Here is an 18218-nt window from a genome sequence, read left to right as displayed (position 1 = left end):
ACATGAAGCACTTTCAAATTATATTATTTATAAGCTTATTGAGTATAATATAGTTATATGAATATAATAATCTGCACCATACACAGTGCAGAAAATCAACGTGAATCCTTGAAATAACTACATCACAAATACTATCACGTTATTTTAGCGATCTGTTCAATCACGTGCAAACTGAATAAATATTTAACATCCCGTTGTCATTTTCTCCCACGATTAAATCGAAATACAAACAAGGATATACATATGAATACACCAGTAACTCAAAAAAAAACTGCATGAAAACGTTTCATGTCTGTTCCATGTGTATAATCTGCAGTGAGCTTTTTTGAGCCTTTACGCATGCGCAGAAGAAAGATAATTTAACTTTTTCTGATGTTTTCTGTGTGTGTGATGAGACACTTTTGGAAAACGCTTGAAATGCTAGTGTGGATGGAGAGCGTTTTAAAACGAAAACGCTGTTTTCAAATGTATCTGGATTAATGTAGACTTAGCCTCAGTAGTCATCTTACTGGCTGGAGTGACAGGTCAGCTGACCTATCAGTGAAAGAAGGCAGGTCACATGATCAAAATCCTTGTTGATTCTGGAACAACATTCCAATCGACCAATCAGAATTGAAATATAACTTTTCAGGAAATATCTGTTTTAGGCTTACAATCAGGGTTAGGTGCTTCTACACCCTTGTAAATCAGCTATCATTTCCCACTGATTTTATGATTAAATTATAGGTAGGGTTAGGTTTAGGGGTAGGGATTGGGTTAAGTCTACATTTTTGGACAATAATGTTGATCCAGGATCATCAGAAGATGTTGATCAAGGAACATGTCTTACTTGGCAAAATCACGGCAACCCTGTACAATAAGCTGTTTAAAACGTGCATCTCCCGTTCAATTTCGAGCATCCAGTAATATAACCACACATGACTTGTGGAACACTTTCAGAGAATGTATTTATTTATCATTTAACTGTTTTGAAACTGAGCGTAAATGTGGAAGTCCTTTAAAAATTTCTTATCCTGTTGCGCCCTCTATAGGACCAGCGACTAGTCAACGTCAAACTTAAAGCGTCATGGCAGAGCATTGAAGTCGACTAGTAGATTAGTCAGTGCAACCCCTAATGCATGATGATATTTTTTCAGGAAGGGTTATCAGAGCTGCTCAGTATATTATATCAACCTGTCACTGCAGCTGAGCGGCTCTGCATTTACTGAGAATCACAGAGGAGCAACGCGCCACTTCCGCTGTAACCTTAATCTCTCTCTGTCTCTCTAAAAACTGCATTAGACTGCATATCAATGGTTCAAACCACTGTTTTTAGCTTTAAAATAATGTTTTTCAATTAGCAACGGAAGGTTTGGAGTGAGGTGCGTAAATTAGTTCAACACAGGTTTTCAGAACAGAAACATTACAGATGTCTTGAAATAAAATAAATGTCAATGTCTTGAGGTGTGACTCCAGGCCGTTAAAATTATTGGAGAAATAATGCACTGCCAAAGTGGTAATGATGCCATGATGCCGGAGTCTATTAATTATATTATATATTAATGGTCTTTCTCCGTTCTCAAACCATATACATTCAATCCCTACAGTTTCTATTGCTTATGTTCTGTTCCCAGTGTTTCTGTCTATTTCCAGCTCCTGTTTGCCTTGTGCTTGGTTTGTCCTTATAGTTACAACAACATTAATAAATGAAACTGTGCCGGAGGACAGTAACAGTAAAAAAAAATTAAAAAAGGGCCTCACTTTATACAATAGCATACCTGCTTACAATATTATTAAGTTCTAATAGCCTTTTTACTTAGCCTTTTGCAATTACACAGGACATTACAATAAAGCTTTAAATCGTTTATAAAATGAGGACAAAAAAAATTGTTTCGGAGATCTCACAAACTCACCACATCAATATAAAAATATAAAAAATAATCAAAAACTCTCTAAAATCCTCAAACACTTAATAAATCAAAAAAACAAAACATAACAGAAAACAAAAAAATCAAAAATGTTACATTTCTTCTTTATAAAAAGCTCCATGTCAATCCAAAATATTTCTGTACCTATATAATGAAAAGATAAATGAAAAATAGTTTCCTTTTCACCTTTACAGAAATCATCAATATCTCATTTAAAGCGTTATAAATAAACTATGTACCTATCTTTCATTAAACATGTTTATAAATTGATATAAATGCATTTTATACAGCCACTGAATGTCATTTTGCGAGCAGTGCGCACTCTCAGAAAAAAGGTACAAAAGTTGTCACTGGGGCAGTACCTTTTCAAAAGGTACACTTTTGTACCTTTTAGGTACTAATATGTACTCTTTAGGTACTAATATTTACCTTTAAGGTACCAATATGGACTCTTCGGGTACAAAGGTGTGCCTTTTGAAAAGGTACCACCCCAGTGACAGCTTTTGTACCTTTTTTTTCTGAGAGTGCAGGTCTGAGGAATGAATTATCATTTGAGTTAAGTTTCATTTCTGTAAGTCCTGCCCATCATAAACCAGTCCAACAACACTAGAAAAACACGACAAGCACACACACTGAGAAACACAGCTGGAAAACATGTCTAACGGAGGTAATTAAGCATCATTTATTCATTAGATGATTTATTAATTTAAACTGGTGTTATTATATTTGTTTGTTTGGGGAAAGCCTCAATAAGGAGCACGTTTTTTGTAATAGGTTATTTTACGCTGTAAATGTTTTTATCTATCTATCACAGTGAACTATAAATCACGATTGAAGGATATAATCTGAATAATGATTTAATCAAACTTCATATTTGCTGAATGAAAATAAATTTTGGTCTGCTGATTCCAAAAAATAGTGTTTGTTTTGCTCTTTCATGTCACACTTTCTCATAAAATATGATGCATTTCATTGCATTTATGCTTTTTTTACAACAATTCGTATGGTGAATTAGTCTTATATTCTCCAGTAATCAACAGAAAAGCACAACAAACACATGATTCCTGTCTGAATCTGAGCCAGATTGCAGCTGTTCAGTTGCGAGCAGAGGATCTAATTGCAGCAGTCAACCTTGAACTAAACGAAAAATAAAACACACAGGTGCACAGGAGAAAAGAAAGCACCTTTACAATACTGGACAAAACTGAAAGCAAACACAGGGCTATAAACACACAGGATAATAACAAGATGAATAATCACAGGTGGAATGACTTAATGAACAAAATAGTAACCAAGATGACAAACACTGAAACTAAGCAAACAAGACGCAGGGAAGCTGGAACCAAATACTAATTATTTGACACTTAAAACACTTATGCATAATCCTGATTTCCACTCTTTTGCAGATTGTAAATTAAATGATTTCGAATGCTTATTTTTTCATTAAAACTGAAACTTTTGATATTTGACTGCTTTGTTATTTTAAGAAGTGCTTTTAAATTGATACAATAAATCTTTATTCTTGTTTTGTGAAAAATGGAAACATTTAGCGATGTTTTTAAACACAGTATCATCAAATTAGCTAATATTAGACCTTTTTGCAAATCAGCAGAAATTATTTTCAAGATGCAAGACTTGTTATCAGTGTAATTTGCTTGATACTTTGATTTGACATGATCACTTTTTCCTCAGGAACAAATGTTCAGAGCAGAAACTCAAATGCGAGGAAGAGACCCACTAAAAACTCTCCATCCGGTCCTTCTCCCAGCGATCCGCTCGCAGTAAATCCAGCTCTGAATGAACTGAGACTGGTTCTGCTGGGAAAAACCGGTGCGGGGAAAAGTGCAACGGGAAACAGCATCCTGGGAAACAGATGCTTTAATGATGAACTGTGCATGAGTTCAGTCACTAAAGAGTGCATGAGAGAGTGTGGAACGGTGGAAGGACGGAATCTCGTTCTTGTGGACACACCTGGGTTTTTTGACACCGATCTGAAAACTGAAGAACTGCAAAAGGAGGTCATTCATTGCCTGGCCTTGTGTTCTCCTGGTCCTCACGCGTTTCTGCTCGTCATACCAATAGAGCGATATACAGAGGAGCAGCAGCGCACCGTAGAAATGATTCTGGAGATGTTTCGTGAGGACATCAGCAATCACAGCATCCTGATATTCTCACACGCCGACAGACTCAGAGGAGAATCCATCGAAAGATTCGTTTCGAAACAAAATCAAAAAGTTCAAGACCTCGTGAAAAGATTCGGGAGGCGTTTCGTGGCCTTTGACAACACAAACCCTACAAACCCAGAACAAGTGAGTCGACTCCTGCAGAAAGTGAACGAGCTGCTGGCCGTGAATGAGAACCGTCACTTCACTAATGAAGTTACAGAAGCAATGCAAAAAGCCCAGAAGATAATAGAAGAGAGAATGCAAGCAGAAATGGATAAAAGAATGAAGAAAATAAAGCAGGAGGTCAAAAAAATGGCCGATGCTCGTTGGCGTGCATTTATTTCTGACATCAGTGAAGAGAGGCGCAACGCAAAGAGAAGAATTAAACGCATACAACGCAGGATTGATCAGATCGAGACGGATATAGAGATGGAAGAACAGAATGTGCGGCTGATCCCAGCAAGACTGAAGCGGTTCGAAGCATCTCTGAAGAAGCAGCTGAAGAACATGAGAAGAATGCAGAAAAGAGAAATGAAAAAGGAGAGGAAGAGAAGGGAAAGAAAGGAGAAAGAAAAGAAGATCTGGTTTCGGGAAGAGATGCAGAGGAGACTGAATGAAGCAAGAGAGAAGAGTCTATTTTCTTCACGTAATATTCTGACTAAACTTACTTGCTATTTTCTTGGCCTTGGATCTGTATTTGTACCTACACTCTTAGCATGTGTGTTCCCTCCAGCAGTGGAAACCGGATTGTTGGCAAAGTTTTTGTTGGACTCTGGAGCAGCAGAAAGTGGGAGTTTATTTGGGAAGGTTGCTGGAGTTGCAGTGAAAGCTGTATCTGTAAAGTTGGCATCGAGGACAAACTGCTGCATTCAGTGACTGATTATTGATCGAGTTCACAGACCAAGCTTTATTATAGCAAGCTTTTTTACAGACTGTAAAGAGTGTCAAATCACACGTGCTCACTTCATCAGCAGTCTTGGGTCTAAAGTATTTTTCTCATTCATTTCCTCCTTAAGGATTTTTTTTAAGAAGAGTGAAACAATGAAGCATTGCAAATGACTGAATCACATTTGCTGTATTTGACACAGTGTGAGAACTGACCACAAAGTGGCGCTAAACTACATGAATCCACATTTGTGCTTTTGGGACCATTATCTTAAATGGAAAATGGAAATCTTTTCTAAATCTAAAATCTTTTCCTCCTAAATCCTTGAGATTTCCTGAATAGAAAAAAAGATGGAAAAATCTGATATTTTTCATAACCAAGGACACAATTTCATTAACATTCATTGCAGGTGTTGTTTATTGGTGGAATCAACAAAGCCGAGTAACCAGCTGAACACTGAACAAGGTTCAAAACACATTTACAGCCTCTTACAACTTGTTCACCTCTTTGCTCATCTAAGAGTTACCTTCAGTTTTTATTAGCCCATCCTTCGTGTAATTATCTCTCTGTTTTGGCTTCTTTTTAATAATGGCAAGCTGTCACCTGGTCCTTTTTTAAAAAACCATCAAAAGAGCATATTAAAATTCTTTAATATATGGTTCACAGTGTCATCGCAGTGTCGCTCTTGTTATATGAATTAAAAGCATTAATATATGTCATTTAATTTATATAATTTCCTCCTGATTGCATCAAATTTAACAGTTTAGCGGAATGTTCATTGATTTGTAGCTACACTGTTCCTCTGTTAGTACATTTTACTGAATTGTATGCACTAAAATCAATTATCTAAATATAGGGAAGGCATATTGTGCAAAGTAGCATAGTTAATAAATATTAATTATTATACTACATTGCATATAATAATATTGAAGTACATTATGAAGTAAGTGTTTTCCATGTTTTTTTTTTTATTTATTTTTTAAATTGGTGTTTAAATGCATACAGGACTATTGTATGTGTAACTAAGTGTAAACAAAAGAATGTAAATGACTGTAAAATGGACTATAAGTGTATGTAGTCAAAATCAAATTAGAGCTGATAAATATGACATGTTTAATGTTTGATTGTGTGTTTGTTTGTTCAGTAGCTCAGGCCTGGAATGAAAGTATATTCCTCTTTAAATGTAACTCTGTATTATTAATTCATTCACACTACATTATAATAATAGTAAGATGATCTTAATCTCTTTTAAGATTATTGACTGAGCGAATCTAATCATTTACACCGCACTTACAAAGAAGTTACAAAAAGTACCAATGGTAATACCCTGTTTCATGTACATATACCATGGTAACACCCTTAGGCTTCTTTAAAGTAAGTTACCTTGAAGTGACATGTATATCAGAATAATATGCGCTCATTCAGTACCATGAAATAAATCAAAGTACAGTGATCTGAACTTTGAAATTGCACTTCAAGCTTTGTGATTGTTTCAGAGTTTAATTTATATGCATTTATTACCATCAATTCAACATTATTTTACAGACTTTTGAATTAAAAACCTCATAATAAGATTTTCTGAAACATTCTTTCTTTCGGTGAATTGAACAAACGATTCACTGAATCGATTCGCGTTCGTTCGGATCGTTCACTCACTGAATCATCTGAAGCAGTTTTCGTTGATATTTAACAGAGAACAAACAGCGCTGGATTAAGTGCATAATCGCATAACATACAAACAATTGAGTAAAAGGGAGTTTCACTCTTGTTGCCCAGGCTGGAGTGCAATGGCACAATCTCGGCTCACTGCAACCTCCGCCTCCCAGGTTCAATTAATACTCCTCAGCCTTGTTTCAACCCATCATAGAACATGTAGGCTACTAACTGTAATTGAAATCATTTTCTTATGTTAATATGTTATTGTTTTTTTAAATATGTGCAGTGAGTGTTTTTTTTCCAGTGCAAATGGACACTAAAATTAGGATGCAACAAATCTGAAAACACCTAAAGTACATGAAGCCCTATGATGTATGAATGTCAGTGAAGAGCAAGGATGTCTATTTCTGCAGACGGTGTGTGTTTATGAGGTGAGTTCCACCACTGTTCATCATAGACTTTTACTCGTCAACTTTTGGCTTTACAGGGTTTACATTTCAGAGACAAAGTGTTTTAGGAACATGTTCACATGAAACAAACTAGAATGATAAATAGAGAGGTTTCACCAAACAGTCATGCACTACTGCTTCAGTCATTGCATCAGTATTTAATGTGTATTTATTGTGTCCAAAGGTCATGTTTGACAGCATACAAACATTATTAAAATATCTCCAGCACTTTCCCAAGAAACTTTTATTTTATTGACCTGAACTTTGAAATTGCACTTCAAGCTTTGTGTTAGTTTCTATGATCTGCTTAAATGCAATAAAACAATGTTTTTTGTACTAGCAGTTTTCTTGCTTTGACATTTTAGTACTGTACTTTTCCCACATCTTCCTGACATAATTACTTGTTTTATGATTTTTGGACAGTGTTGGCCTATTTATACCTTTCCAATTATCATGACATCATAAACTATTTTTTCTTGTACAGTAATTTCTCATACCCTTTTTCCACTATTATTCAATAAAGATATTACATCATATGTAAACTCTGTTTTGTTTTTATGTGCCTTTAGTTTTAATTGTATTTTCATTAAAGTACCACATGTAATTTAAGTTATAAATAAACTCATACCTGTCTATAAATAAATGTAAATGCATTTATTTTTCATTGTAAGCACCAATCTCATCAGTTGCATCATCGTTTGAGGTTGTGTCCAGTTTAATTTCTGTTGAAGTCCTGCCTCTCACAATAAAACAGTCCCACATCACTACAAACGCTTCACAAACTCACAGCGAGCCGTTTGATACTGAACTGAGAAACCAAACTACACGACATGTCCAACCAAGGTACTGTAACCAGTCTGTTAAGTGTGTTTAATCATTAAAGTATCATGCATTTAGTTATTTAGACGATTAGATTTATTTAAACAGATGCGTTTAAAATTCAACATCTGTTTTTGTTTTGGAAAAAGCTTTGATGTAATGGTTGTGTTTATTTTAAGCTATTTCTATGCTATGCATCTTACAAAGTAAACTAAAATAAATGTCTCCAATAAGCTGTCGTTAGTCTGAGCACAACAGATCCTCATCACCACTCTCAAACAACTGCATTATTATCATTATCATAAATTTAATAAACATAATCTGGGATGACCAGACAGTCTTCTCAAGTGAATGAACGGTGTCTGGGATGACCAGAGAAACTTAGAATCTAGATGTTTGTATATTATAACTGTAATAGATGATTATCAATGTCATTTTTCTCAACAACAAACACTTTTTCCTCAGGAGTAAGTCACCACAGGCAGTGGTCCAACAGAAGCTCAAACGAGGGAAACAGAGACACCCAAAATGTTTGTTCTTTGTCTCAAACTCAAATTCCTCCAAACACGATGACTCAAGGTTCACCTGGCAGCGATCCGCTCGCAGTAAATCCAGCTCTGAATGAACTGAGACTGGTTCTGCTGGGAAAAACCAGTGCGGGGAAAAGTGCAACGGGAAACAGCATCCTGGGAAACAGATGCTTTAATGATGAACTGAGCATGAGTTCAGTCACTAAAGAGTGCAAGAGAGAGTGTGGAACGGTGGAAGGACGGAATCTCGTTCTTGTGGACACACCTGGGTTTTTTGACACGGACTTAACAGAAGAACAATTAAAACAAGAAGCAATTCATTGCCTGGCCTTGTGTTCTCCTGGTCCTCACGCGTTTCTGCTCGTCATACCAATAGAGCGATATACAGAGGAGCAGCAGCGCACCGTAGAAATGATTCTGGAGATGTTTAATAAAGACATCAGCAATCACAGCATCCTGATATTCTCACACGCCGACAGACTCAGAGGAGAATCCATCGAAAGGTTCGTTTCAAGACAAAATCAAAAAGTTCAAGACCTCGTGAAGAGATTCGGGAGGCGTTTCATGGCCTTTGACAACACAAACCCTACAAACCCAGAACAAGTGAGTCGACTCCTGCAGAAAGTGAACGAGCTGCTGGCTGTGAATGAGAACCGTCACTTCACTAATGAAGTTACAGAAGCAATGCAAAAAGCCCAGAAGATAATAGAAGAGAGAATACAAGCAGAAATAGCCGAAAGAACGAGGAAAATAAAGCAGGAGGTCAAAAAAATGGCTGATCTTAGGAGGGCTGAGTTCATTGCTGCCATGAATCAAGAGAGGCAAGAAACTGAACAAGAAAAGAAATTTATACAGGGCAGGATTGGTCAGATCCAGATGGAGATAAAGAAGGAAGAGCAGAATTTGCCACAGTTCAGAGCATCTTTGAGGATGGAGCAGGAGAACCTGAGAACGCTGGTGGAAAGAGAGATGAAGAAGGAGATTGAAAGAATAGAGAAAGAAGAGAAAGAAAAGAAGGACCTGGACATCTGGATCCAAGAAGAGGAGCGGAGGAGACTGAGCGAAGGAGGACCGAACAATCTACTTTCTAAATATTACAATAAAAAAATGCTGTTTATGCTGACCATGTTTTTGCTTGGCCTTGGATCTGGATTTGCACCTGCTCTCTTAGCATTCCTGTTCCCCGCAGCTCCAGCGGTGGAAGCCGGATTGGCTGCAGGGTTTTTAACCAACTTGTTAGCTGCAGAAGGATCGGGTTTTGTTTGGGCAGCTGCTGAAGTCGCCAAAGCTGCGATTCTGACCCAGTGCTCCATCCAGTGACCCGATCACCACTGAAAATCAAGATGAGTTCACAACTCCAGCAGCCTTACAGACACATGTCAACATATACTGTACATACATTTTCCTAAATGCATCCCACTTTATAAACCACAGTTCATCTTAAAGGGTTGCAGATAACAGGGATTGTTCTCAGTCTATGGCTAACATTCTGGCAAGGTTTTCTCATAGTTATGAATATAAACAAACATTCTTTTTTTGTACATTCCGATTAGATTTTTGTGATCATACACTTTTCCTTTCTGTTTGTAAGATTAGAAAACTGCATTAATTACAATATTTGTCTATTCAAGAGAAGGTATATCAAACGTTTATGGCGTCTTTGGGCTTTATTGTGTGAAGTAATGAAGAATCTAAGGATCTAATTTGACTTTTCTAGCAATCTGTGTGTGTAGCTTCAAGAGAGTAACCATATCTCGATTTGTAAGTTTTTTTTTTTTTTTTTTTTTTACATTTATTTAATATCATTTATTTGGTTTCAATTTTATTGCTTCTTCTTTTAAGTTTTGTGATTATATCCAATAAAGGGAAGGCATATAAATGTAAATCATATCAATGTACATTATGACTCTGTACTACATAAAGGTATATTAACCTAATTTACAAACATATTACACAAAAATAATTAAATAAACAATAAAAAAAACATTTTACTTAATAATAATGAAATAAGCTTTTAAAAAAGCAGCTGTGTAGCTGTGGATATTCTAAGTATATTATTATTAATTTTAAAATCTGCAGTGAGTGTTTTTTTTCCAGTACAAATGGACACTAAAAAATTAAAAAGCAATCTGAATACACCTAAAGTGTGTGTCATACAGAAACCATATGATGTATGAATGTGAGTGGAAAGCAACTGAAGTCTATTCCTGTAGTCTGTGTGTGTTTTCAGGGATGAGCAGCGTTCATGAGCTGATCACAGATGACTTTACTCATCAGCTTTCGGCTTTACAATGTTTACATTCCAGAGACAAAGTGTTTTAGGAACATGTTCACATGAAACGAACTAAACAGATAATTGGAAAGGTTTCACCAAACAGTCATGCACTACTGCTTCAGTCATTGCATCAGTATTTAAAATGTATTTATTGTGTCCAAACGTCTTAAATATGAGTGATTTAAAACTAAGTTAAACAAGTGGGACACAATACAAACATTACTGAGACATGTGAGAGTGTGCTTGATTACACTTTAAATACGCAGTTTGTTACTAAAGATAACGTCTGTTTTAAAATATGTTTAGATGTTTTCGGAGTCGTGAGCTCCAGGGCATCAGCGGTCGTTCTGCGCTCATAAACCCGCGGAGAGAGCGCCTCACCTCCAGATCTTCTGCAATTTACTGCTGCCTCTGATGTCTCTATAGTAGTTAAACATGAGATATAATTTATTTTGAGTAAATCTGATGGGCAGTCTTTGGTCTCTATGGCAAGTTTTATTATAGTTCCCAGAATGTTCTGTTAAAAGGTAGGATAACATTCTCTAAAAACATTCTAAAATGTTTATTGATAACATTGTTAAAACATTATCCTCTAACATTCTAAAAAAGCTTCCCATTACACTAGATGTGGACTTACATTGCTCAGAAATCAAATTTTGGTTGAAAGTGAAAACCCAACCTTAGTTTGATGTCAAGCTCCAGAGTAAATAACTCCAAAAACAGCATTACAAACAAGATGGACTTTATTTCTGTCAAATATTTACAAATGTTCTTATTAAGATTAACAGAGGTTTAGATGTCGATGTCTGTTTGAAAGTAATAGTTTGGTAGTTTTGGTAGTAGTAATAGTAAAGTGTTTGCTCTAGTTGAACAATTTGACTCTTGACTTTCTGATGTTTTTCTCTTGCTGTTGTAACTATGTTTCTTATGTCAAAAGCAGCAAGAGAAAATGTGCTCAGCTGCTGTTGGCTACTTGCGGATAATAACGATATTATCACCATGCAGTGATCTGATTACTGATCTCGCCTAGAGTCTAATCTATCTGATTAATTTCATATTAGAGACTATAGCGATGTGTTTCAACAGCATAAGCTCCAGCAATGTTCTAATCAGATCATCTGTATTTCGATCCGTAATTTTGAAAACACATAATGCCTGATGAGGTTAGAGAACACCTGACAAGAGATCAGAGACCATTCCTTCATCCAGAATCACTCCAGACCCTTCAGATTCCCAGCTTCTCCTCTTCAGTTCACTCCTCTCATGTTCCGTAGGGTTCAGGTCAGAGGACTGGAATGGCTATAACAGAAGCTTGGTTTTGAGCTCAGTGACCCATTTCTGTGTTGTTATTGAGGTTTGTGTTTGGATTATTGTACGGTCGGAAGATCCAAACATGGTCCATTATAAGATTTCTAACAGAGTCAGCCACTTACTGATTTTTTATCTGTTGGTATTTGATAGAATCAAAGATGCCATGTGTCTAAACAAAATGTCCAGGACCTCCAGCAGAGATATAGACCCACGACATCAAAAATACGGCATTATATTTCATTGTACACATGGGGTATTTTTTATCCCTGTGTTCACCAAACCCATCTTGAGTGTTTGCTGCTAAAAAGCTCATTTTTTAGTTTCATCTGATCATAGAAGCCAGTCCCATTTGAAGTTTGAGTCGTGTCTGATAACTGAATATGCTGGAGTTTGATTTTGGATGAGCTACGAGAATTTTTCTTGTAACCCTCCCAAACAACATGTGTTGATGTAGGTGCTGTTTGACAATATTTTTAAGGTTTTCTGTCCCTGAGACTCAACTATTTTCTGCAATTCTCCAGCTGTGACCCTTGAAGAGTCTGTAGACACTCAAACTCTCCTCCTCACCGTGCATTAGGACGATATAGACACACATCCTCTTCCAGGCAGTTTCGTAACATTTTCTATTGATTGGAAATTCTTAATTATTGCCCTGATGGAGTCACTTCACTAATTTGTGAAGCTCAATTATCTTTTTTAAAGTCACTTCACTAATTTGTGAAGCTCAATTATCTTTTGCTGCACATCAGAAATATATTCTTTGGTTTTTCTCATTGTGATGGATGATTAAGGGCATTTGGGCTTTGTTTTCCCTACTATTTGTATTTCTTTGAAACTGGAAGCCATGGCTGGATAATTTCATGTTCATAATCACCCTGGAGTGCTCACAATTGTGAATATGAATGGGAATATACTTCAGAGTTATTTTACTCATAAAAATTTCTAGGGGTGTCATTAATTGTGGCCAATGTGTATTAAAGGAAAACATTTATTTCATAATGATATTTCCCCCCATTTTAAATTCTTCTTATCCAATGAGAGTTTAGATTTTTGTGAATTTTAAATAAAAGATCAAAAGGATTAACAATGCAGATTAATTTTCACAGCCTTCTTTGATCATATTTACCAAGGGTGCCCATATTTTTGTGCAGGACTGTATATCTATATCTATATATATATAGCCTATATAAACTTTTGTCTGAAGAAGTGTTACGAACTTGAAGATTACTCCATCTACTATGCAAGCTTAAATGTAACATTTAATTCTTAAACTGAGGGTGAATGTTATGTTGTTTTAAATGTGGTTTCTGTAGTGGAGTATTTTGGTGTTTTATGTGTCTGTTTTAAGATCTGACTTGTTGTTTTACTGAATTTCTCCAGCACTTTTATCATAAAGCATTTATTTAGCCTACCTGTACTTTGAACTTGCACTTCAAGCTTTGTGTTTTATAGTTGTTTCTATGAAATGCCTAAATGCAATAAAAACAGTACCAGCAGTTTTCTTGGTTTAACATTGTACTACTGTTATTTTTCCCACATCTTCCTGACATAATTGTTTTATGATTTTTGGACAGGTGGTGCTCTGTTTTCAACCCAAGCATTTCCAATTTTCATGACATCATATACTTCTTGTTAAGAATTTTCTCATCCCTTTTTTTTTCTATTAATCAATGAAGATATTACTTAATAAGTAAAGCTTGTTTGTTTTATGTGACTTTAGTTTTTAGTTGTTATTATTGCAGTCATACAAATACAGCTGTAAACGACAAATAAATAAATGCATGTAATAGGCCTCCGCATTTTGCACATGCTACGTAATTAGTCAGTAATACTGAATGCAATTTATCTGTAATTTCCGTTCATTTCTGAAACATGCTCTCTGTGTCCCTCTAGTGGATGCATCTAGTGGACTCAAAGGGAAAAACGCGTAATAAAAGTTATAAATAAACCCGTGTGTGCATATCTTACATGAAGCTTGAAGCATGTCTGTAAATAAATATAAATGCATTTATTTTGCATTGTTATTAAGCAACGTGTTAGTCTGTTGCATCACCGTTTGAGCTCGTGCACAGTTTCGTTTCTGCTGAAGTCCTGCCTCTCACAAAACTAGAGTCCCACATCACTACAAACGCGTCACAAACCCACAGCGAGGCCTTTGATACCGAACTGAGAAACCAAACTACACGACATGTCCAACCAAGGTACTGTAACCAGTCTGTTACGTGTGTTTAATCATTAAAGTATCATGCATTTAGTTATTTAGACGATTAGATTTATTTAAACAGATGCGTTTAAAATTCAACATCTGTTTTTTGTTTTGGAAAAAGCTTTGATGTAATGGTTGTGTTTATTTTAAGCTATTTCTATGCTATGCATCTTACAAAGTAAACTAAATAAATGTCTCCAATAAGCTGTCGTTAGTCTGAGCACAACAGATCATCAGGACCACTTTTAAAGCTCGGTCTGGGTCTCAGTATTAGTCTTGTCTTATGCATAAATAAGCTTTACAGTGCCCTTAAAGTGAATGAACGGTGTCTGGGATGACCAGAGAAACTTAGAATCTACATGTTTGTAGATTATAACTGTAATAGATGATTATCAATGTCATTTTTCTCAACAACAAACACTTTTTCCTCAGGAGTAGGTCACCACAGGCAGTGGTCCAACAGAAGCTCAAACGAGGGAAACAGAGACACCCAAAATGTTTGTTCTTTGTCTCCAACTCAAATTCCTCCAAACACGATGACTCAAGGTTCACCTGGCAGCGATCCGCTCGCAGTAAATCCAGCTCTGAATGAACTGAGACTGGTTCTGCTGGGAAAAACCGGTGCGGGGAAAAGTGCAACGGGAAACAGCATCCTGGGAAACAGATGCTTTAATGATGAACTGAGCATGAGTTCAGTCACTAAAGAGTGCAAGAGAGAGTGTGGAACGGTGGAAGGACGGAATCTCGTTCTTGTGGACACACCTGGGTTTTTTGACACGGACTTAACAGAAGAACAATTAAAACAAGAAGCAATTCATTGCCTGGCCTTGTGTTCTCCTGGTCCTCACGCGTTTCTGCTCGTCATACCAATAGAGCGATATACAGAGGAGCAGCAGCGCACCGTAGAAATGATTCTGGAGATGTTTCGTGAGGACATCAGCAATCACAGCATCCTGATATTCTCACACGCCGACAGACTCAGAGGAGAATCCATCGAAAGATTCGTTTCGAAACAAAATCAAAAAGTTCAAGACCTCGTGGAGAGATTCGGGAGGCGTTTCGTGGCCTTCGACAACACAAACCCTACAAACCCAGAACAAGTGAGTCGACTCCTGCAGAAAGTGAACGAGCTGCTGGCTGTGAATGAGAACCGTCACTTCACTAATGAAGTTACAGAAGCAATGCAAAAAGCCCAGAAGATAATAGAAGAGAGAATACAAGCAGAAACGGCTGAAAGAACAAGGAAAGTAAAGCAGGAGGTCAAAAAAATGGCTGATGCTCGTTGGCGTGAGTTTTTTTCTTACATTAATGAAGAGAGGCAAGAAACTGAACGAAGAAGGAAACGCATTCAACGCAGAATTGATCAGATTGAGAAGGATATAAAGAAGGAAGAACAGAATGTGCGACCGATTCCAGAAAGACTTGCACGGTTCACAGAGTCTCTGCAGACGGAGCTGGAGAACATGGGACGACTGGAGGACAGACGGATGGAGGACGAGAGAGAGAGAAAGGAAAGAGAAGAGCGAGAACAGAATGACCTGGAGATCTGGATCCAAGAAGACGAGCAGAGGAGACTGAGCGAAGGAGGACAGAAGAATCTACTTTCTTCAGATTATAATAAAATGCTGTTTATGCTGACCATGTTCATGCTGGGGATTGGGGCTTCATTTGCCCCCGCTCTCTTACCGTTCCTGTTCCCCGCAGCTCCAGCGGTGGAGACTGGGTTTGCAGCAGGGTTATTAACCAACTTGTTAGCCGCAGAAGGATGGGGTTTTGTTTGGGTGGTTGCTGGAGTCGCCAAAGCTGCGGTTCTGACCCGCTGCTCCATCCAGTGACCCGATCAACACTGAAAATCAACATATAGGCCTACCGCGAATAAGTGAAGAGCGAACAACATCAAGCTTTAAAAACAAGACACAAAAGTATCCCTTTAAGACAAATAAGTTTATTCAAGTGTGCTATTAGTATACTTCTTTTAAACTAAAAACAGGAAAGGATGCTTTATGTACTCCTCAGAAATATACTTGTATACTTGTCTTATACTTACAAAAAGTCTAAATATACTTGAGCTATACTTGTGCTCCTAGAATCTGTGTTTTGCACAGAATACGGTAGAGGGCACTAGTACACATCTTCTGCACAGAATTTCCAAAAAAACACAAGTGAAGAAGAAAAAGAAACAACAGATACTAACACATGTAATCTAACAGGATCATCTGACATGAAACAGCATCAAAACTGTAACGTTATTGAATAAAATGTCGACCGATGAAGATGTAATAATTACAGTCAATTTTATGAAACTTACCCACATTAAAGTGTTTAGAAAAAGTATGCATGAAGCTAGAATACAATGTTTTTGTTTACAAGCAGATACCCTGTTCTTTCTTTGGATGTTTTGTATCTTCAGATATTCATATAACAAAATATATACACATTAAAACCTAAATAGGGACATAGTAGTATACTTAAAGTATGATGTAAAGTTCACTTAAAGAAAACTTATGAGTATAATTGCAGTATAAAACTACTAAACTAGTAGTTACCTGAGACTACACTTCAAAGTATTCAATTAGTAAACTATCAGTATACCTATAAGTTCACTTTTAGTATAATTGCTACAAACTACAAACATAGAGGTAAACTAGTTGTGTGCTCAAAGTTTGCTACTGTTATACTTAAAGTATACTTAAAAGTGTACTTATATATACTAGAAAGTGGGCCAATTTAGTCCCAAGGAGTATTGAAACAGTACACTTACAAGTATACTACTAGAACACTGATATTTGTATACTTGCTACATAAAGTATACTTAAAAATATACTTGAACTTTACTTAAGTATACTTAATAAAATAAACTTGAAGTATACTACTTTTTGGTAAGGGATCACAGAATAGTCCCCTGATGCGACAGTATATTCCTAAGTGTTATATATTCCTATGCATTCTCTTCCATCAGCATTCACAGAACATATCGTTAGTTTTTGCTTTTTTAAATTCCGACTGAATTTGGGATCAAATCCGTGTGTTTTATAAACGAGGCTCCAGTTTATTTAGTTATTTAGTTTTTTATTATTAATGTCCTCCTTAAGCATGCCAAAGAAAGCATCCATGAAACACACCTACCAGATCTCCGATCATTCACAACATTACAAACGTTTAATATGAAGGAAAAAAATCTGGGAAAAAAAAGAGATAGAGAGAAAAAGACTGAGTCATCCTAAGTAGAAAAAAAACAACAACCTTAAAACCATTAAAGAACATGCACATTAAGTCATGGAAACGTTTCAAACATTTGTTTCTGTGAGAGTTAAAGGAACAAATCATTGTATCATTTTGCAAACAAGAATGTTACGTTTAAATGTTCTCTAAACATTCTAACAGGTAGAAACATTTAAAAAAAAACATTTTCATTATTTCACCGTTTCAGTCATTTCTACGCTATTATATAACTGTAGTCCTTGATTTTTGTAATGTACACTTATTACTTTATATTGAGATATCTGCATTCACTACAGTGTTCAGCTACATAAAGAGAGGCAGAACAAACGTGTATAGAGTCTTTGGACTTACTTTGAGTTTTCTAATCTGTGTCATCAGACATTTCTTACTGTGTTTATGTTTTTGTTATTCATTTGTTTGATTTAAATTGTGTTACTTTTTATTTTGCTTATTTTAAGTTTAGTCATTTTATCCACCTGTATTCATCTAAATAAAGTGAAAACATATTAGTGCAATGTGTATGTCGTCTCTGGACTTTATTGTGATTTGTGGCATATTAGCCTAGATCGAATAATTAATATATGCAATTGAGATCACATAATGAAATCATTTTTGAAAATCAGCTGTTTGGTTTCCAGCTTTTTGTTTAACTTTCCTAAATTGAATGGTTAAGCTTGTTGGTGATCAAATAACTTTGAGCTCAAACATAAACTCAAAAAAAAAAAAAAAAAAAAAATTGTCATCATTTTTATTTGTGTGTGTCTGTGTGTGTGTGTGTGTGTGTGTGTGTGT

General features: G+C 36.2%; 3 protein-coding genes across 3 annotated transcripts; all 3 read left to right on the top strand.

The window, feature by feature from the left end:
* Window positions 1–2446: 2446 nt before the first annotated feature.
* On the top strand, window positions 2447–6301 carry LOC109105468 (GTPase IMAP family member 9-like). Its single transcript, XM_019118769.2, has 2 exons — window positions 2447–2574; window positions 3600–6301. Exons 1-2 carry the CDS (start codon window positions 2562–2564, stop codon window positions 4946–4948), a joined length of 1362 nt encoding a protein of 453 aa, XP_018974314.2. The 5' UTR covers window positions 2447–2561; the 3' UTR covers window positions 4949–6301.
* Window positions 6302–7822: 1521 nt separating this feature from the next.
* On the top strand, window positions 7823–10267 carry LOC109105094 (GTPase IMAP family member 9-like). Its single transcript, XM_042719121.1, has 2 exons — window positions 7823–7906; window positions 8348–10267. Exons 1-2 carry the CDS (start codon window positions 7894–7896, stop codon window positions 9730–9732), a joined length of 1398 nt encoding a protein of 465 aa, XP_042575055.1. The 5' UTR covers window positions 7823–7893; the 3' UTR covers window positions 9733–10267.
* A 3811-nt stretch (window positions 10268–14078) lies between these two features.
* LOC109070199 (GTPase IMAP family member 4-like) lies at window positions 14079–16237 on the top strand. Its single transcript, XM_042719120.1, has 2 exons — window positions 14079–14199; window positions 14637–16237. Exons 1-2 carry the CDS (start codon window positions 14187–14189, stop codon window positions 16037–16039), a joined length of 1416 nt encoding a protein of 471 aa, XP_042575054.1. The 5' UTR covers window positions 14079–14186; the 3' UTR covers window positions 16040–16237.
* Window positions 16238–18218: the final 1981 nt, after the last annotated feature.

This window comes from Cyprinus carpio, chromosome B2 (assembly GCF_018340385.1).
Source record: "Cyprinus carpio isolate SPL01 chromosome B2, ASM1834038v1, whole genome shotgun sequence".
Classification (NCBI taxonomy): Eukaryota; Metazoa; Chordata; class Actinopteri; order Cypriniformes; family Cyprinidae; genus Cyprinus; species Cyprinus carpio.
The sequence above is the reverse complement of the archived record's forward strand: the minus strand, read 5'-3'. Positions and strand labels throughout refer to the sequence as shown.